The 21,940-nt window shown below is 41.1% G+C and overlaps 2 protein-coding genes across 3 annotated transcripts in view; one reads left to right on the forward strand and one right to left on the reverse strand.

The window, feature by feature from the left end:
- LOC115304956 (serine protease 58-like) overlaps nucleotides 1–10,415 on the reverse strand; it is a 41,999-nt gene extending 31,584 nt beyond the window's left edge. For both annotated transcript variants that reach the window (XM_029955312.1, XM_029955306.1), the window contains exon 1: nucleotides 9,921–10,415. In XM_029955312.1, the coding sequence (XP_029811172.1) occupies nucleotides 9,921–9,957 (37 nt within the window). In that variant the 5' untranslated portion in view covers nucleotides 9,958–10,415. The remainder of the gene's footprint in view (nucleotides 1–9,920) is intronic.
- Nucleotides 10,416–12,719: 2,304 nt separating this feature from the next.
- PRSS37 (serine protease 37) lies at nucleotides 12,720–18,388 on the forward strand. The gene is made up of 6 exons (XM_029955318.1): nucleotides 12,720–12,791; nucleotides 13,132–13,246; nucleotides 15,222–15,363; nucleotides 16,598–16,851; nucleotides 17,426–17,562; nucleotides 18,146–18,388. Exons 2-6 carry the CDS (start codon nucleotides 13,213–13,215, stop codon nucleotides 18,284–18,286), a joined length of 708 nt encoding a protein of 235 aa, XP_029811178.1. The 5' UTR covers nucleotides 12,720–12,791; nucleotides 13,132–13,212; the 3' UTR covers nucleotides 18,287–18,388.
- The last annotated feature ends 3,552 nt before the right edge of the window (nucleotides 18,389–21,940 follow it).

The following is a 21,940-nucleotide window of genomic DNA, read 5'->3' on the forward strand; positions in this document are numbered from 1 at the left end:
AACTTTTGAGAAACCCAATTCAGAACAGATCCCATTTCTCTAAGTCCATCTTCAAAATTATCCAGCACAAGCTCAAGCCCTGTAAGGTGCCCCTCCCATCTGCAGTACTTCTGAGGTTCTTGGGAGTATGTTCTTCCTGCTGTATTAAAAAAATAAAAACCTCACTATTTTCATTATTGCTGTATTCTTGGTGGCATTTGGTTGATGGGTTCAAAAAAGCAAATTAAATCCTGCTTTCTCCAGTTTAGGAAAGGCAGGAAAGTATAAAACTATTTTTTAAGTTTTTATTTTAATTCCATTTAGTTAATATACAGTGCTTATATTAGCTCTGAGTGTACAATATAGTAATTTAATTCTTCCATACAACACCCAGTGCTCATCACAACAAGTGTACTCCTTAATGCCCATCACCTATTTCACCCATCCCCCCACCCACCTCTCTTCTGGTAACCATCAGTTTGTTCTCTATAGTTAAGAGTCTGTTTCTTGGTTTGCCTCTCTCTTTCTCCCTTTTCCCCCTTTGCTTATTTGCTTTGTTTCTTAAATTCCAGATGTGACTGAAATCATATGGTATGTGTCTTTCTCTGACTTATTTTGTTTGGCATAATACTCTCTAGTTCTGTCAACATCATTGCATATGGCAAGATATCTTTCTTTTTTATGGCTGAGTAATATTCCATTGTGAATCTATATCACGTCTTCTTTATCCATTTATCAGTCAATGGATACTTGGATTCCTTCCAAAGTTTGGCTATTATAGATAATGCTGCTATAAACATTGGAGTTCATGTATCCCTTTCAATTAGTAGATTTGCTAGATCATAGGGTAGTTCTGTTTTTAATTTTTTGAGGAGTCTCCATACTGCTTTCCAGTGACTGCCCCAGTTTGCATTCCCACCAACAGTATAAGAGGGTTCCTTTCTTTTCACATCCTCACCCAACACTTGTTTCTTATGTTTTTGATTTTACTCATTCTGACATGTGTGAGGTGGTATCTCACTGTGGTTTTGATTTGCATTTCTCTGATGAGTGATGTTGAGCAGCTCTTCATGTATCTGTTGGCCATCTGTATATCTTCTTTGGACAACTGTCTATTCATGTCTTCTGCCCATTTTTTAATTGGGTTATTCATTTGGGGGGTACTGAGTTTTATAAGTTCTTTACATATTTTAGATACTAATGCTTTATCAGGTACGCCATTTGCAAATATCTCCTCCCATTCATTATGCTGCCTTTTAGTTTTGTTGATTATTTCCTTCACTGTGCAGATGCTTTTTATTTTATGAAGTCCCTATAGTTTATGTTTGCTTTTGTTTCCCTTGCCTTAGGAGACATATCTAGAAAGAAGTTGCTATGGCCAATGTCAAAGATCATTTTTATGGCTTCAAGTCTCACATTTAGGTCTTTAATCCATTTTGAATGTTCTTTTTTCCAAGATTGCTTTGGCTGTTCAGGTCTTTTGTGGAATTTTAGGACTCTTTGTTCTAGTTCTGTGAGAAATGCTGTTGGTATTTTGATAGGGATTGCAATAAATGTGTAGATTGCTTTGGGTATTATAGACATTTTAATAACATTTTTCTTCCAATCCATAAGTATATAATGTCTTTCCATTTCTTTGTGTCATTTTCAATTTCTTTCATCAGTGTTTTACAGTTTTCAGAGTACAGGTCTTTCACCTCTTTGGTTAGGTTTATCCTAGGTATCTTATGGGTTTTGGTGTAGTTGTAAATGGGATTGATTCCTTAATTTCTCTTTCTTCTGCTTCATTATTGGTATAGAGAAATACAACAGATTTCTGAATGTTGATTTTTTTTAATCTTAAGACTTTATTGAATTCGTGTATCATCTCTAGCAATTTTTTGGTGGAGTCTTTCAGGTTTTCTATATAGAGTATCATGTTGTCTGAAATTTTGAAAATTTGACTTCTTGGGGCGCCTGGGTGGCTCAGTCGGTTAAGCCTCCGGCTTCAGCTCAGGTCAGATCTCACGTTCGTGGGTTCGAGCCCCACGTCAGGCTCTGTGCTGACAGCCAGCTCAGAGCCTGGAGCCTGCTTCAGATTCTGTGTCTCCTTCTTTCTCTGCCCCTCCCCCTCTCATGCTCTGTCTCTCTCTGTATCAAAAATAAAATAAAACATTTAAAAAAAAAAAAAAGAAAATTTGACTTCTTGCTGATTTGGATGCCTTTTATTTCTTTTTGTTGTCTGATTGCTGTAGCTAGGACTTCTAGTAATATGTTGAATAAAAGTGGTTACAGTGAACAACCCTGTCATTCCTGATCATAGAGAAAAAGGGGTCAGTTTTTCCCTATTTAGGATGATATTACCTGTGGGGTTTTCATATATGGCCTTTATTATGTTGAGGTATGTTCCCTCAAACCCTACTTTGTCAAGTGCTTTTAACGTGCATAGATGTTGTGCTTTGTCAAATGCTTTTTTCTGCATCTATTGAAAGATCATATGACCCTTATTATTCTATTAATGTGGTGTATCACATTGAGTGACTTGCAAATATTAAGCCACATTTATGGCCCAGGAATAAATTCCACTTGATTGTGGTGAATGATTCTTTTAACAGATTCAATTTGCTAGTATTTTATTGAGAGTTTTTGTATCCAGGTTCATCAGAGATATTAGCCTATAGTTCTCTTTTTGAGTGATGTTATTATCTGTTTTGGTATCAGGGTAATTCTGGCTTCATAGTATAAATGAGGAAGTTTTTCTTCCATTTCTATTTTTTGGAAATAGTTTAAGAAAAATACGTATTAACTGATCTTTAAATGTTTGGTGGAATTTGCTTGTGAAGCTATCTATCTCTGGACTTTTGTTTCTTGGGAATTTTTTGACCACTGATTCAATTTCTTTGCTGGTTACTGATTTGTTCAAGTTTCCTATTTTCTCCTGTTTCAGTTTTGGTACTTTATATGTTTCTAGAAATTTATCCATTTCCTCTAGGTTGTCCAATTTGTTTGCATAGTTTTTTATAATATTCTCTAATAATTGTTTGTGTTTCTGTGGTGCTGGTTGTTATTTCTCCTCTCCCATTTGTGATTTTATGAATTGTCAATTTTACTAATTTTTTTCAAAGAACCAGCTCCTGGCTTCACTGATCTGTTCTATTGTTGCTGTTTTTGTTTGTTTGTTTCTACAGTCTTTATTTATGCTCTAATCTTTATTATCTTCTGCCTTCTGCTGGCTTTAGGCTTTATTTGATTTTCTTCCAGCTCCTTTAGGTGTAACATTTGGTTGTTTATTTGAGATTTTTCTTGCTTCTTGATGTAGGTCTGTATTGCTATATACTTCCCTCTTAGGACTGTATCCCAAGGTATTGGACTGTTGTGTTTTCATTTTTATGTGTTTCCATATGTTTTCAAATTTTCTTCCTTGATTTGCTAGTTAATTTTTAGTCACATATAGTTTCACATCCATGCATTTGTAGTCTTTACAAATTTTTTCTGTGGTTGAATTCTAGGCTCGTAATGTTGTGGTCAAAAAGAAGTGTATAGTATGATTTCAATCTTTTTTGTATTTGTTGAGGACTGTTTTATGACCTAACATGTGACTTATTCAGGAGGATTTTCCATGTGCACTTGAAAAGAATGTTTATTCTGCTGTTTTAGGATGGAATGTTCTGAATATACATTATGTCCATCTGGTCCAGTGTGTCATTCAAAGCCACTGTTTTCTTGTCTATTTTCTATTTAGATGATCCAACACCCAACTTATATCAACCCCCATTGATGTCAGTGGGATGTAAAAGTCCCCTACTATTATTGTGTTATTATCAATCAGTTCCTTTATGCTTGTTATTGTTTTATATATTCGAGTGTTCCATGTTGGGGGCGTAAATATTTATAATGATTAGGTCTTGTTGGATTGGCCCCCTTTACTATTATTCAGTGCCTTTCTTTTATCTTTTAACAGCATTTGTTTTACAGTTTAGTTTGTCTGATATAAATATTTCTACTTCAGCTTTCTTTTGATATCCACTTACATGATAAATGTTTCTCCACCCCTTACTTTCAATCTGCAGGTGTTTTCAGGTATAAAATAAGTTTCCTGTAGGCAGCATATAGTTGGAATTTTTTAAAAAATTTTTAACATTTATTTATTTTTGAGAGAGAGAATGACAGAGTTCGAGTTGGGAAGGGGCAGGGAGAGAGGAAAACAGAGAATCCAAAGCAGGCTCCAGGCTTAGAGCTGTCAGCACACAGACTACTGTGGGGCTTAAGCTCATGAACAATGAGACCATGACCTGAGATCATGACCTAAGTCGGATGCTTAGCTGACTGAGCCACTTAGGCACCCCTAGTTGGGTCTTTTTTTAATCCATTCTAAAAAAATAAAAAATAAAAATAAATAAATAAATCCATTCTTACATCTCTGTCTTTTGATTGGAGCAGTTAGTCCATTTACATTTAAAGTAATTATTGATAGATATGTATTTACTGCCATTTTTATTACTTGTTGTTTCTGGAGATTTTCTCTGATCCTTTCTTATATTTGTCACTTTGTTCCAATTTGGGTTTTTCTTGTTTTGTCAATTTTATTTCTGGATCCTAGGATTGTCTGGATTGTCACCTGTAGACAATAAGTAGTGAAGAAACGATAATGTGTACACTATCCCCCACTATCTAGGACAGTGTCTGGCACATGGTAGGAGCACAATATGCATGTATTATACAAATTAATTTGTAAGCAATTGGAATAAAATTCACCTTGTATGCAGGGATCCACTGGGAGGCTCTGAAATTAATGAAATGGTTTTTTTTTTAATCCATAAGTGAAGTAGGCATCATCAGAAGACTCAGAGCTAATGTTATATATATGTGTGTGTACTTTTTTCCAAATTCATATATGCATGCATTCATTTAAAAAAATATTTCCTGAATATCTACTATGTGCCACTAACATATTCAATGTTAATATAAAAGGGTATTCAAAATAGAAGTAGACTTTGTCTTCATGAAATGAGGGAGATAGGCAATAAGCAAGTAATTATAGTTGTGATGAGATAAAATTTTCCATGAAAAAGAATAATAAGAGAGGGTAAGTAAAGGATCTAATTTAGTTTGGGTGGCCAAAGAAATATTTGCTGGGTGACAGGTAATCTGAGACATCAAAGACGAGAAAACCAGCCATGGGAAGAACAGAAGAATGAGCTTTTCAGGAAAGAAACTGCATGTGCAAAGGCTCAGTTATGGGAAAGAACTGGGAACGCTCAGGAGTCTGAAGAGAACCAAGAAATTGAAGTCTAGTGGGAGAGGAAAAGACTGGCCTAAGATGAGCCTTGAGAGGAGGCAGGGACCTCATCAAGCAGGGCTTGAAAGCCATAGTCAGGAATTTGGATTTTATTCTAAGTGTACTAAAAATCTATTAAAGAATTTGGATGTACACAAGTTATGTGATCCAATTAATTTTTAAAACATCACTGTATTTTGATTAGAAATGGACTATAGAAACAGTTGGGCTTACTGAATAGACCTGGCAAAAAGTGATGTGCCTTGCACTAAAGTGGCAGTGGTGGAGTTGGAGACAAGCACCCAGGTGGATGCATGGACATAAGATCGATTTCAAAAGTAAAACTGGCAGAAAATCCAGTTAAACAGTATTTTGATAATAAGATACACACTGCTTTAACAAAGATAGTTAATTTACCTTGTCATTACATAAGTCAGTCATTAATTCTCATTAAAAGATTCAAAATAGGGGTGACTGGATGGCTCAGTCAGTTGAGCATCTGACTCTTGATTTTGGCTCAGGTCATGATCCCAGGGTTGTGGGATCAAGCCCAGTGTCAGGCTACATACTGACAGTGGAGCTTATTTGCCTACTTGGGATTCATTCTCTTCATTCTCTCTCTCTCTCTCTCTCTCTCTCTCTGTCTCTCTCTCTCTCTCTCTCTGTCTCTCTCTCTCTCTGTCTCTCTCTCTCCTGCCCCTCTCCACTACTCACACTATAAATGAATGAATGAATGAATAAATGAATGAATGAATAAAAAATTTTAAGACTAAAAGGAATTTTCATGCTCAAAAAAGTTGAGAACCATTGACACAGATAATCTTCACATTCCTTCTTACTCTAAGATATTTCAGTGCATAAATCCAGATCTTATTTAATTCCCACAATCTATCCCTGACTCCAAACCTTCTCTAGCTAGCCTTTAAGGAGTATGCACTACACTAGCTCCTTCTTACCGGTAGCAACAAGACAGAGTTCCTTCAAGCCACAGGGACGTCCAAGGAAAGCTGAGGAACAGGTTTTCTCCTAATATACCTGGCTGAGCCCCCAACCAAATATGGGGTATTTACTCTAATACTTCTCATTTCTTCCCACCAAACCCCTCTTGACCTAACTCACTCTTAACTGAGCTTTACAAAGTCACTGATTCCAAGAATGTGTTAGAAACTTACACATTGCCTCCTTTCCTTCCATTCCAATCGGTTGTTGCCTGTTCTACCTTCCCTCTCTGAGATAGATTCCTTTGTCATTTTAATGATCTTCCTATTACTCTTCAGAACTCCCTTGTCCTAATGTCCTTGAGTCATACTTGAACTGGGCAAATCTTTACTCCATATTAATGCAACATCTGCTTCCAGTGTGTCTGCAGCTTAACTTTCTTAACTTGTCACAGACATAGACATTAACTACCTCGTCCTCCACAGCCTCCTCTGACTGGTGTAAATTACATTGTTATTTTCTCCTGCCTCATAAGGTACTTTACCAGGCTCTCATCCTCTAGCAGCCCCTAACGCAGTAGAGCTCACCTTTCCATTTGGTCCAAGAAGGAGTAGCCCCATTCCCCCCAACTCTTCACTTTCTCAACTAAAAGCTCCTGCACAACAAACACAACAAACAAAGGTAGAAAGACTGAGTAAATGGAAAGAAGTAAGTGGTCTGCCTAAGGAACCTGGGGACTTACGGAACAACTTAACACTAACTTCCCTGGGTATATTCATCAAAATTAAAAACAATTGCTTCATAAAAGAGCCTCTGAAGACAGTTTAAAGACAAGTTATAGACTGGGAGATACATGCGCAACCCTCCTGGCTGAGAAAAGACTTATGTCTGATCTATATACATACTCTCAGACTCAACAGCCTGATTAGAAAATAGGCAAAGGACAAGAAAAAAACACTTCACTAAAGAAAATATCTGTAATATAAACAGGCATATGAAAAGATATTCGACATCCCCAGTCACTGGGAAAATAAACGTTAAAATTTCAGTGAGGTATTACTATGTATCTAAGAGAACAGCTAGTATGAAAAATAGTGAAATTTGGTGACAACATCAAATGCTGGCATGGAAGTAGAGAAAACCACTTACTTATACATTGTTGGTGAGAATCTAAAATGGTGCAGCTAACCTGAAAAACAATATGCTATTAAACTAAACATACGATTACCATAAGGCAGAAATTGCAACTTGGACTTACATCCCAGACAAACAAAGACTTACTATCACAAAAAAATGCAGCAGCTTCATTTGTACAAGTCAAAATCTGAAAACAAGCTAGATGCCCTTCAATGGTTGAATGATTAAGCAAACCAGAGTACAACCATTCCACAGAATAATAGTGATAAAAAGAATAAACGGTTGCTCTACACACATCTTGGACAAATCTCTAGGGAATCATGCTGAGTGAAAAGAGCCAATCCTAAAATACAACACACTGTATGATTCCATTTGTATAATATTCTTGAAACAAAATTACAGAAATGGAGAACATACTAGTAGTTGCTACGGGTTAGGGAAGGGGGGCAGTGTGCAGGAGGAGAATGAAATGGTGCGTGGCTAGAAGGAGGCTCTGGTGATGGACTATTCTGTGCCTTGAAAATGGTGGTGGATGCATAGACCTACACACGTGAAGTTGCACAGATTTAAATACACACACACACACACACACACACACACACAGGTAAAACTGGAGAAAGCGGAATAAACTCTGTGGATCATACCAATGTCACTCCTTTGGTTTGCTGTCGTGCCGTAGTTAAACAAGCTATACATGTTATAAAAGTTATATAAGTTATATGAGTTATACATAGTTATACATGGTGGAAACCACAGGAAGGGTCCATGGGACTCCTCTGTACATTTCTTGCAACTTCCTATAAATGCATAATTATTTCAAAACGATAATTTTAAACCAAGAAAGGCAGTTGGAATTTTTCATAGTTCTGTCTTTTACACATTCCTTTTCTGTAAATTCTTTTCAAGTAATCTTTTCCACTCATTCCTATGAATTCAAATCCTTTCAAAATTGCTAACAGGAGTCTGAGCTGGGATACAGAAGTTCCCAAATCTGTATCCCAGCTCAGACTCCCGTCATGAGTTCCTGACCCTTGTATTCAGGTGGACATCTCCATTTGAGATTTCAAAAGCACCTCCCCCAAATATCTCCTTCTTTTCCAATGTTCCCTATTTTGGTAAATTGTACCACCATTCACCAATCAGAAGTCTGATTGACACCCTTTACTTTTTCCTATCTTCATTCCTCACATTCAGTTGATTACAACTTCTATGTCCTTGTCGCCTCTGGAATCCTTTTACTTTATTTCGTCCTCACTGCCCCCACTCTAGGCCACTCTGTTGCCCTGAGAGTCGCAGCAGTCTCTTAAATTTCTCCCCAGATCTTTCCCACCCATGACTTGTATCTGCTCAAATCCATTCTCCATACTGAAGTCATGTGAATATTTTAAAATTGTAAGTGTGGTAATATAACACTCATATTTAAAACTCTTTAAAGGATTCCTATTATATTCAGGATCATTTCTAAAATTAAGGCTAGAAGACCCTCTACTATATGATTCTTAATCTACTTCCTTCCTCTGCGCTCCAACCACACAGATGGTCTTTTAGTTAAACATGTCACACCTCATGACCTTCACACTTACTGGCTCCTCTGTCTAAAACGACCTACCCAGCCCCTACCCCACTTAACTTGGCTAACTCCACTTAGTCTAACATAGGCATAGAAATCATTGCATGTCTTTAAAAGATGGGTCTTTTTCTCATGTTGTATATACAGAAACTAAGGTTCCGAGAGGTTAGGGTATCTGTCCCTAACTAGGTAAGAGAGCATAAATCCCTAATTACAGAAGCATACCAACTTCATTACGGGCACATTATAATTACTCTGTGCCTTGGTTTCCTCATCCAAAAAAATGACAACAATAATAATACTTATCACACAAAGTTGTATTAAGAATTAAATGAGTTAGGGATAACAGGTTGGCTCACTCAGCTCAGCAACTAACTCTTGACTTCAGCTCAGGTCATGATATTAGGGGTTTGTGGGTTGGAGCCTCCTGTTGGGCTCCTGGGATTCTCTCTCTCCCTTTCTCTCTGCCCCTCCCCACCTCCCACACTCCCCTGCACAAGCATGTGTGCTCACACTCTCTCTTTCTCTATAAAAAATAAATTAATTCTTAAAAAGAATTTAATGAGCTAATATGTAAAAAGCAGTGTCTGTTATATAAGCACCATATAGGTATGTGCTTTTATGGTGGTGGTAGTGATGTCAATTATTATTATTATTGCACATTACATACAAAGGGCAAAGTTGACCTTTTCCTTTTGGACCTTACAGCAGAATACCTGCTGCTTTGTTTCCTGTGTCTTTTATAAGTTCATGCCCACCCTTCCAGGCTCCTATCTCTATCCTCCTTTCCAGTTTGCCTCCATGTTTTAGCCCAAGAACTTTATCATACATTGGGAGGAGGTTTGAATCCCCAAAATAAAAGGTTTTACTTAAGTCCTACAAATGACTGAGCCGGTACAGAAAAGGAGTAACCTATCACCCACCTCCCAAACTTGCATGTCCTTGACTTGACCCTCCAGCTCTCCCTCCCCAACACAGCTCCACAGCTGTGGACAGAGTCCTAATAACCATGACAAAGATCCCCCTTCGGTTACTCACCAGTCACCATCATCAAGGTTAACAGGATGCGATTCATGTTGATGCCCGAATCCTGTGCTGAGAATACAGATATAGTGGAAACTGACAGGTACAAGACAGGGACAGACCTTATGCCCTGCTCGGGGATTCCGAACAGTGGGAGAAGCTGCAGGCAGGAGATCTGAGGATACAGACTCTACAGAAGTCTATCATCTAGGGGGGTCTCCTTCCACTCTGGACCCTCAGCGTGAAAGCGGGTTCATCAATCACAGCTGCCCCCCTCTGTCAGTAGGCACAGACACCTCAGTCTGACTGAGGCCATCCCTATCTGAAAAGGAGCAGGGGTCTGAGCTTTATCCACCTCACTGAGGGATAAGAATTCCAAAGCAGGTGTCAAGCAGACCTTCCGTGGAGTTCAAATTCATCCCAAGTCTCTCCCCTGGCCTCTCAGTTGTTTCCACTGGCCCCTTCCCCACAATGTGTGACTAGCACCCCTTTTTCTACATGTCCCATTGGAACATGTGGTCCCTTCTGGGCCACTCTGAAGCAGATCTGAGCCCTACCCTTCTGTGTGACATCGGCCCCTCCCCTCTATGCAGGTGATGCCCAGCCCGCCCTCCTCAGAACTGCTTCACTTGCACAGGTCTCGTCTCACAGCCACAGACGCCATTTGAGTAAAAGTTCTCAACCAATACCAACACAAGGAGTTCTTGTCAGATCTCTAATCTGTTCTTATTACACTGCCCTCCTGGAGGCAGTGCTCTCTCGTGTGCTCGCTCGCTCTCTCTCTCTCTCTCTCTCTCTCTCTCTCTCTCTCTCTCATTCTCTCCTTTCTCTGTAGCTGCCTTTTTCAAATTGATTTTTGGTGGCAGAATATAACAAGAACATTACCTAAATAGAAAGACAGATGACAGAATGAAACAACAATAGGATTAGAGTCTCTGTAAACCTCATGGCTTGTGGAACGAGACTATGGACAGGTATGTCTCCATGTGCACACAGGATCTGTAGTAATACCAATAAAAGAACTTAATAACAAAAAATAAAAAACATACAAGGAAATGTTGAATATCACACACACACACGCACACACACATCCATCCCTCTATAGAATTCTAAAATTATTTTTCCAAAGAGAAGCTAGAAGAACAGTGTCCATATTAGATATTAGTATCCTAAAACAAAAAAGGAAAAAATAAATGGGATTAGCAAACTGCAGGAAGCATTCAAAGGCTAAAGTTAAAAAGGTATTAGTATTGAAGCAAGAAAGTAGTTTGGCAGGCCTGGAGAAAAGTGCGTGGAGCAGGTGGAGGGGAGAGGGGCAGAGAGAGAAGCTGAGGAGAGAGGGCTACAGAGGACAAAATGGGACGCAGATCAAGGGAGGCCTCTAAAGCATGTGGGGGGCTACTCTACTGGCAAGAGTTTTTAAAAGGAGACTGGCATGATCGCATCTGCATTTTAGGAGGAAAAAAATTCTGAGTACAAAAGAACACCAAGTTGAGCAATACTAGATGGGCATAAGCAGTAGTTCAAGCGCAACGAGGTTAAGGCAGCAGTGAGGATGGAAAGACAAGGCTGGATTTAAGAAACATCTGGAAGTAGGATGGTTTGAGGCTGAGTGGTGATACAGAGAGAAATCAAATAAGTGGAAGGCAGAATTAGCTGCTTAAATAAGAAAAACAGGCAAAGAATGCTTTTGAAAGGCTGGAGGAATGAAGGGTTAAATTTTGACATGCTAAATCTCAAGATCTCAGAGAGCTAAAGCGGGTACAAAAAAAAAAAAAAAAAAGCTTTCCAGAAGGCAGTCGCATCTTGTGGGACAGGCAGTGTGGGCTGGAGATACTAATTTGAGACTCATGGACAGGTAGTCCCCAGAACCAGCCTCCCCAGAAAATCTGCTGTCTTTAGAAAGGCCTCAAACTCCCTTCCTGGTCCATAAACTTTCCAAAAAATCTGGAACAAACAACTTTAGAGTGAAGAATATCTCTTTCTCAACTTGTCACCTGTGCTAACTATTCCGACCCGCACCAACAAAAAACCTTCCATAGCTCCATCCTGCCTTTGAACCTCAAGCGTATTTCATAGAGAAGTCCTATTCCCCAGGGAACTTGTGAGACATAATGGACCTTCCCAAGGTCCAGGAATGCTAGTTGATTAGCTGAAGCCTGGAGGACGTGGTTGAAAAGCTGTGTGTACCCAATAAGGAGACCAGTATTCTACTTCTACTCTTTCCAAACATGTGTGATTTTGAGAAAATTATTTAAGTTCTATTTCAATTCTGCCACCTCCAGATCAAGAAAAAAGCCCTGTCTCCTCTTTGCACAATTGTTGTGCCACTGGAGTGAGATTATGGGCTTAAGAAACTCTGAAGGATGAGTGGTACAAGGTATAATAATTTTACAAATCTCGGACTGACCTGATACAAAACTCCATGGACAATATCCATAAAGAAGCTCAATGCCTCAGATTCGGTAAGAGTACAAATGATGTTACTATTAGTGAAACTGTTCTTGTTAGAGGGTCTCTGAATTGGCCAAGGATGACCCTGGCCATTCATTATTGCCTGAGAAATATTTTCATTAGGTAAAAAGCACCAACAGGTCCTGCCTTGTGAACTATCACCAATACACAGTAGATCATAATTTAATATAATCCAGAATGTAAACCATTTTCCAACTGTCAAAATAACTGTTCTATGAGTGATTTTCATGTCCACATTTCCTCAGCTCCAAGCTGGTGATGAGGACCACCAGACCTGGTGATGACTGAGTGATGGAATAGTGGTCACAGGGAAAGGTGAAGGCAGTGTAATAAAGATGGGAGGGGCCAAGGGAAAGTACAGCTGTTAGGGGGTCCAGAGCAAACCTGGGGACACTGTCTACCTGAGCTAAGGTGGAGCATCTTGTCCCCCACAGCCCTGGCTCAGAAACTCCATGAGCAAGAAAAGCCCTGAGCCAGAGCTCCCTTTCCCATAGACAGCTGACTTGGGCAGATGGGCTTTCAGGGATAGCAGGGAGAGGGACCTGGATCTGGAAGTCTAAGGAACAGACTTCTTTTTCCTTCCTTGAAAGACCCAAGAGAGGCATAGTCTCCTATCCCCAATCCTCCTTGGAGCAGAAACACCTTCATCTGTCTACCTGGAGCCTTCTCCCCTCCCCCCATTTATGCCCAGAGTTGCTTTCCAATCCCATTTTGTGTCCTCACGCCTAACCATATTCATTGGTACTACCAGGCATTCCTGAGGAGAACACTGTCCCAAGAGTTCTATACCCTGCTGATCTTCTGCCTCCCACGGGGAAAGATCTGGACTGCTATGCAATTTATCTTCTATTTGGGTGTCCTTGCTGGTATGTATCCACAACCTTCTACTCTTTCCTATAAGGCACAGGTTAATGTAGGCTGGAGGCAGGAAGACTGGGGTGTGTAGAGGGTACAAAAGAGTCTAAGAAAAATGGTGATAGAGAGAAGTAGCTATCTCCCCTCCCAGACCACACCCAAAGGCTCTCAGGAGGCTGAGCTCACCTTTCCAGTGCTAAGCTACTGAATGGGTGATGGTGCTCACTTGCCTTGGAAAATGCTCAACAGTGAGCATTCCCTCCTGGTGATTCAAAAATGTGGGCCCTTGTGGGGAGAAGCACTGGGTGTTATATGGAAACCAATCTGACAATAAACCATTATTAAAAAAAAAAAAAAGGAAAAAAATGTGGGCCTCATCACCCACTAGGCAAGTCCCAGTGTGGTCACAGGGACAAAGAACATATTTCAAAGCCTGTTATCCCCCCTATTCCAAAACCTTATAGACTCGGAAAGCAGGTACTGAAGAAGGTAGAAACAACAGATCAAATGCAATGGCCCTGCCTCCTGCACCCCCTGACTTCCGTGAGTCCCTCAGACAGCAGAATGTGCTGGTGAGGCATCTCCCACGACCTCCTGACTGCCTATGTTGCATCACTATTAGCCGTGGGAGCATGGACAAATCAATTAATCTATCCGTGCTTCAGTTTCTTCAATCAAAATGGTGATATTACTAGGTATATTACGGAGATGTTGTGAGGATGTTAAATAAATCCACTTAAAGCACTTAAGAGCTCAATGCCTCAATACCTCCTGTCCTTTTTCCCTTGAGATTTCTAACTGTGTGATCATAAAGGAGTGTAGGGAGCAGAGGCCAAGGCTTGGGAAGGGCAAATAGATGAACCAAGACAAGAACAGTGCTTTATTTCTGGTACTACAAGCCGCCTTCCTCCCTTTCTCAGGTGTCTTTCTTTAATAACTCATTTGAAAAAATATTACATGTTAATATTAAAAACTTAGAAATATTAAAAAGTAGGAAAAAATAAGCATTGTCCATAATCTCACCTCACAGTCAACACATGCTAACACTTCAGCTTACTCCCTGGCTTTACTTATTTATTTTTCATTCAAATGGAATGGAATGACAACTGGATTACTAGATTAATATAAATTTCATTGTTAATTTTAACTTAAAGGTTATCAATATTTCCTTTGCTGTTTAATATTCTTTATAAATACAATTTTAACATTTCCATATGTTGATGTACTTTTGTATTTCAATGTCTTACATTACCATATTGGACACTTATATTTCCAGTGCTTAGCTATCATAAATAGTGCTGACATGAGCACACATTCATAATATTTGTCTATATCTGATTACTTTAGAGTAGTTTCTTAGGGTTGGAATTATTAGGTCACAAGTGATGACCTATTTACACTTTTGATGCCTATTTCTAAATTACTTTTCAATGAGACAGAATCAATTCATACTGCTATATGTAGTGAAAGAGTTTCTTTTCTGTACTTTTTTAAATTCAATATTATCAACATTAAACCAAAAATTATTATTATAAGTATCAGGTAAAATGGTATATCATTTTAATTTACATTTTATAAGAAAAAGAGGGTCAAATATTTTCACATTTCTTGGCCAATCAATTATTTCTTTAAAATTATCCATATTCTTGGGGTGGCTGGATGGCTCAGTCGGTTAAGTGTCTGACTTTGGCTCAGGTCATGATCTCATGGCTCATGAGTTTGAGCCCCATGTTGTGCTCTGGGCTAACAGCCCAGAGCCTGAAGCCTGTTTCTGATTCTGTGTCACCTCTCTCCCCATCCCTGCTCATATTCTGGCTCTCTCTGTCTCTCAAAAATGAAATAAACATGAAAATAATTATTAATTAATTAATTAAACTATCCATATTCCCTTTCAACTAGGAAACCTTTAACTGTCTTGTTTGTCCTAAGACAGGTCTTCTATATGAAGAATGTTTTATATATTAAGAATACTGATTATTTTCCCAGGGACAGTTTTCTCTGCTCACTCATCTGTGCAGAAAGAAGACCCCGCCCCCTACTTGGTATACCTCAAGTCTCACTTCAACCCCTGTGTCGGTGTCCTCATCAAAAACAACTGGGTGCTGGCCCCTGCTCACTGCTACTTACCGTGAGTGTTGGGAACCCCCACTCCCACCCCCTGAAAAAGCCTGACTCATTCTACATGAGTGGTTCTCAAAGAGAGGCAGCTTTTCCTTCCAGGGCACATTTGGCAAAATGTGAAGGTATTTTCGGTGGTCACAGTGGAATCTATCTGTCCAATAGGGCTCATGGCAAGGATGCTACTAACCATGCTACATGTGCATCCCACAACAATTGCCTGGCTCCAAATGTCAGTAGTGCCGCTGGGGAGGAAATCAAACACTGCGCCTCCTCAGTCTCCCATCAGTTTTTTTCAAGTTTTTTACTGACAAGATGAATGTGTTTTATCAATTAAGGGACCAGCAGGTAACTGAGGGTACACTTGAATGAAACAAATTGAGGAAGATTTTTTAAAATGACTAACAACAAAGGTATGGACAAGCTATAGGGAAAACACAAAGAACAGTTCAGTGCCCCCAGGATTAGTGTTAGAGGGGTACAGTTACTACCCCTAGACCTAAAGGGGCAAGAGGAGAGCGTGGTTATAAGGAGGGGAGCAGGGAGAGTGGGGAAGAGAGAGAGAGGAGGAGAGGAAGCACTGTGTGCAGGGATTGCCTGATGGAAGCTGGGGCAGCCCTGCAGGGAGGGGGCTGGGAGGATAGTACCCCAACCTCACTCCTCTCCTCTAACTACTTCTTGGTGCTTGCTCTCAACCCAAACCCAACCAGAGAGCAGAGGAGAGGAGACCTCACTGGCTTAATCCATATATATCACCTTCCAAAGGCAGAGAGCAGGATGAAGTAGGGTTGCAAGTGGTTCTAATGAAACAAACAGATCTCCACCACTCAGGTCATCCCATTCTCTTACCTCGACCAGAAGGGAAATGCCCAGTTAGAGAGGCTGGGCTGGAGTGGAAAGAAAATATTATTTTTATGCCATGCATGATTTTCCTCTCTACTACATTAAGGATGCCATATGAAAACACAGTGGTTAAGTCTCTACCACCTAACGTGGGGGGGAGGGGGATTACTGCTATGTGGCTCCATTACTTCCTCTGGGAAATGGATTAAAGATAGAATACCCTTCATAGTTTTGTTGAGAGCAGCAAATGAAGTAATCCAGAATCCAGATAGAGCACTTGGCATATTACCTGATGCATTATAACATTTAATATCTTTGATGACGATGATGATAATGATGATGATGGTGGTGGCAGTGGTGGTGATAGTGACAGTGATGACGTCCAACCCTTCTCCCTCCAGAAACCTGAAAGTGATGCTGGGAAATTTCAGGGTCCGAGTCAGAGATGGCACAGAGCAGACAATCAGCCCCATTCAGATTGTCCGCTATTGGAACTCCAGCGATACCGACCCCCAGGATGACCTCATGCTCATTAAGCTGGCCAAGCCTGCCAACCTCAACAACAAAGTCCAGCCACTTGCCCTCGCCACCAGCAATGTCCGGCCAGGCACTGTCTGTCTGCTCTCAGGTTTGGACTGGAGCCAAGAAAACAATGGTGAGTGTACCTTCCACAGCAAATCAGGGTCATCAGTTACCCATGTCCACACAGCTGAGAAGAGAGAAGAGGAGAACGGACAGAGACCATGAGGGCTCTAGCAGAAAGAGACCCATCCAGAAGTCCAAAGCTCCTCCCCTCCCAGTGATGACACAGTGCCACCTCTTCCAGGCTCTAACGGCCAGAGCCAGCAGGGCACCTGACTCTGCACACAGGCCACACCATTCCTGACTGCCAGAGACAGGATTCACATCGGAGGGGCTGTGCTCCTCCCTTGTATGCAGCCTCATCTTGCATGTAGGGGACCCCTCTGAGGACTTGAGTCAGGTCACCCCATATTCCTCCAAGACTAGACACATGGAAAGAAAACCCCTTCTTAAAGGGAAATGCAGGCTATTTTCCAATCCTCTAGATTAATTCTCATAACCATGCACAAGATCCTTCCCTTTTCTCAGACCCTTTTTCTTTAGAGGTACACGCAAAACACCAGTTGAAATAGAGGGCAGTGATTGGGGGGGGGGTGCTAAATAAAAGTTCTGAGCAGTAAACATTCTTTTATTCTGTCTTCCCTCAGGCAGACATCCTGATTTAAGGCAGAACCTGGAGGCCCCTGTGATGACTGATAAAGAGTGCCAGAAAACAGAACAAGGAAAACGCCACAGGAACTCCTTATGTGTGAAATTTGTGAAAGTGTTCAGCCGAATTTTTGGGGTAATCTTTTCTCTATCTTCAGTTTTCATTTGCTTGCATGTGTCTAGTTAACTAATCATGACAATGATTAGAGAATGAGGAAGCCCTCATCCTCACAATTTTTTGAGCATTTGATAAGGCTGCAGCAAAGCCCCCATTGTTTCTCCTTACAGATGTCTTTATCCATTCAAGGCCCTCCTAACAAATGTATTTATCCATTCAAGGGTGTCATGAAGCACCTATAGTTAATAACAAACACTTTGTTAGATTTATTATTCTCATAGCTGCAAGTAAAAATAGGCATTGCTTTAAGAAAAAATTCAAACTTTTCACAAGGGAAACTGGCTTCACCAGTCCAAATAAATGGGGTTTTGACTCATTTTACATGTGAGTTCTAGAGAGGCTTTTCTCTGACTTTCTCAAGATGAAACAAGGCTAGTTACAGCAAAGCTAGATAAATGACTCCAGCTTCCTATCTTCAAATTTGGGGTTGTTTTCCTGACCTAGCATGCTACCTTTGGGCAGGAACTACAGGGCTCTTGTGAGAAGATCTTATCATCATCTCTCTCTCTCTGTTTCCCTCTCTCTGCACGCTCTCTGGTAGGAGGTGGCCGTCGCTACCGTCATCTGCAAAAACAAGCTCCAGGGGATCGAAGTCGGACACTTCATGGGAGGGGATGTCGGAATCTATACCAATGTTCACAAATATACCTCCTGGATTGAGAACATCACTAAAGATAAATGACACCCTACTACTCTCTCTCTGCATCCCACCGGCTCTAGTCATTGACTATACAAGCCGCTACTTTCTCCAAACTCAAAATAAAAATCTCCAAACAAAAATGCATTACACTAGTAGCTTATGTCTTCTTGGTTGTGTCTCTGCCCATATCCCATAATTAGGGGAAGAACCAAGGACAAAACATGACATGAGCACTCATCACACAGTACTAGGATTACACCCATTAGCTCGCTTAATGCTCGCACTAAACCTCTGAGGTTATCTTTCATCCTCACTGACCTACAGTACAGTACCATATGAGACTAAAAGAGAGTACTTAACATCATGCAAAGCTGACGGACATCAGAGCCTAGAATGGAACCTCCAAATGTCAGATCCTCAATCCAATGCTCTCAGCCTCAAAATTATAGGGGAGTCTGTGGCATCACAACAGATTTTGGCTTCTATTTTCCTGCTACTTCTCTTACCATTCAAAGAGCTTGAAGCTTTCACTTGTGGCTAAGATCCTGGGTACTGGAATAATCTCCCCTAAGGATGGCCATGCTCCCTCTCACTGCTGCACTGACTGCAGCATGCTGCAGAGAGAGAGTTAGTAGATGTGTAAGAAGTAACAAGAAGAACATCAGGACAAGGTCAATGCTATAAATCAAGTCCAGCAGGAAGCCTGGAAGCTCCAAAACAAGATGCAGTCATCTAGATCCAAGAAGAGCATAATCTCAGGGAGGTGGAAAAGTCCAGAGGTAGATATGGCGGAGAGGAGATGAAAGAAGGGCAGAAATTGGGCTTAGCCACAGACCATGCGATTAATAAGGTCAAGAAAGCCGGTACAAGTCCTCTGGTTGAGGACTCGGTAAAGAACTTGACAACTGAGCACTCTGGGGGCCCCAAATCCAGAAAAGATCAAGGAATTCTGGATATCCAAGAGACTGGGGAATACAGGACAAGGATAGGTAAAGTTTTCCATCATCCAGCAAATGTAGACTGGTGTAGACAACCACACAGTATCCTTGGGTAATATTTCCTAAGTTTAAAACACAATCTGTATATTAAAGACTTCTGTGTTAGGCAGAACAATGGCTCCCCAAAAATATCCACTCCCTAACCCCCAGAACCCATAAATATGTTTTTTAAATTAAAAAGTCAGTTTTGCAGCTGTGATTTTGCTTAAGGAGCTGAGGATGGGAAGATTAGCCTGGATTATGTGGGTAGGGCCAATGCAATTGCAAGGGCTATTGAAAGTAGAAGAGGAAGACAGAATTTGGGGCAGAGAGATGTGACAACAAAAAAGGTAGCAGAGAATCAAAGCATGACAAGGACCTGACCTGCCATTGCAGGTGTTGGAAATGGAAGAAGGGGGCTATCAGGCAAGAAATGGAAGCAGTCTCTAGAAACTGAGAGCAAACCACAGCTTTCAACCAGCAAGAAACGAGAACTTTAGTGCTACAATTGCAAGGAACTGAATTCTAACAACAACCAGCATGGGCAAGGAAATGGATTCTCCTGAACAAGAAAACCACCTTGACAACACTTTGATTTGGCCCATTAAAACTGGTCCAACTTCTGACCTATAGTACTGTAACATTAAAAATTTGTGCTGATTTCAGATGTTTCTGATAATTTGTTATAGGAGCCATAGAAAACTAATACAACTTTCAAAACATAGTCCCTGAAAGAACTGCTTTCCAGGGTGCCAGCATGGCTTAGCCGCTTGGTTAAATGTCCAACTCTTGATTTCCGGTCAGGTCATGATCTCCTCGTTCATGAGATTAAGCCCCACACTGGGCTCTGTGCTGACAGTGCAGAGCCTGCTTAGGATTCTCTCTCTCCCTCTCTCTCCCTGCCTTTCCTCCCCCTTCCTCTCTCTCTCTCTCTCTCTCTCTCTCTCTCTCTCTCTCTCTCTTTCTCTAACAAAATAAACATTTAAGAAAAGAAAAGATCTGCTTTTCATATTGGGATGTAAAAACCTTCAATGGTTCCTAATTGGCCTGAAAATAAACTCTAAAACGATCAGAATTGCATCCAAACCTCCTTGAGACCCACTCTACCCTACTCCCAAAATATTTCTAAATACATCTTCTGACACTTGACTCTGTGAAATGCAAATATGAGTGAAAGAAATATCAGAAGACAATGTAGGGGGGGGAAAGCCCAATCAATGCTCTCTGTTTTTTAAATTGGCAACCTGGTCAAGACCAAGACTTAACAAAGTTAGATCCACTTAAAAAAATTCCTCAAGCTGAAGTCAAGTCTTCAAGTGTTGAAGCCAAGGGCATCAATATCCCAGGCAAAATATTTCCTCTTCGCCCATTGCCTATGATTTACACAAAGACAAATCATATTGATCGCTATTCAATCAACTCCTCAGTGTAGGTTTTTTCTAACAATTTTTTCAACCCCATTAATTAGAGTGAGTTGCCCAGGCACAGTGGCCAGCAGCATGGGTTTGGGGACTGACTATCAAGACTATGAACCATCAAGACTTCTCTGGGTGCCAAGCTGCATTTCACAGACCCGTTTCCCTCTACTCCTCCCTCCACTCCTGACTCCTACATCCGAAGTTGTAGTGTGTTCTCTCCTTGAGGGAAGTGCCAGTTGGTCTTCACTAATGTTATTTCACTGATCTCAATCCCCTATGTCCCCAAAAAGGTTTCAGATTGCATTCTGCCTTGGACAAAGGCAAGTTTACTCCAAAATAAAATTACAGTTTTAGGGGTGCCTCAGTGGCTCGGATCATTAAACATCTTACTTCGGCTCAGGTCATGATCTCACAGTCCATGGGCTCAAGCCCCGTGTCAGGCTCTGTGCTAACAGCTCAGAGCCTGGATCATGCTTGGGATTCTGTCTCTCCCTCTCTCTCTGCTCCTTCCCTGGCTTGTGCACGCTCTCTCAACTAAATAAACATTAAAAAAAAATTTTTTTTTAAATACAGTTTTAGGGGGGTGGAGCCAAGATGGCAGAGAGGAAGGGAGCTCTGTAAACTCCTTCCGCACCATTTATCGAACTGAGAAGGATATTACGCTCATCTGTGAGAGTGGAAGCAGAAAATATGAACTCCAGAAGGAATAGAACCTCAAGGACACCTGAGTGAGTGGGGACAAATGGGGGAGATTCGAAAACGGGCTAGCCTGGGACAGGCAGGGGAGGTAAGATCCCCAGCCCAATGTGGCGCAAGTGCACAGCAACCGAGAGACAAAGGGAAGAGACAGAGTCGGAACTGTCTCTGGGGAAGAGGTATAGAACTCTTGGCTGCGCTTGGAGACAGGAACCCACTCCATAGATAACTGCTGGGTAGCAGGGCGCAAGAGAAGGAATAGCTTCCAGCCCTAAGCCATCTCAGCGGGGAATCAGAGGCGTCTGTGGCTGTGAGAAGCGGCTGCGCTGGGGTGGCGCGCTCCCCGGCGTGCCAGACACGAGCAATTCGAACTTGGTTTTGGGAACGGTACCACGGACCGCATTTCCACGGCACACCTCGCCCCCTGCACAGACTGCGCGAATCCCAGGTCCCCACAGGGAGAAAATAGGGCGCACACCGACGTGACCTCCAACAAAGAGTCGGTGGCGGATGGAGGCCCGCTTGCGCGCTTAGACTGTAGGAGCTCCCAGCTCATTTCCAGCAGTGCACAGCGTCTTGAGCTGGGCTATCGGAAACTAAGAGAG

The sequence above is a fragment of the Suricata suricatta genome, chromosome 2 (assembly GCF_006229205.1).
Source record: "Suricata suricatta isolate VVHF042 chromosome 2, meerkat_22Aug2017_6uvM2_HiC, whole genome shotgun sequence".
In the NCBI taxonomy this organism is placed as follows: Eukaryota; Metazoa; Chordata; class Mammalia; order Carnivora; family Herpestidae; genus Suricata; species Suricata suricatta.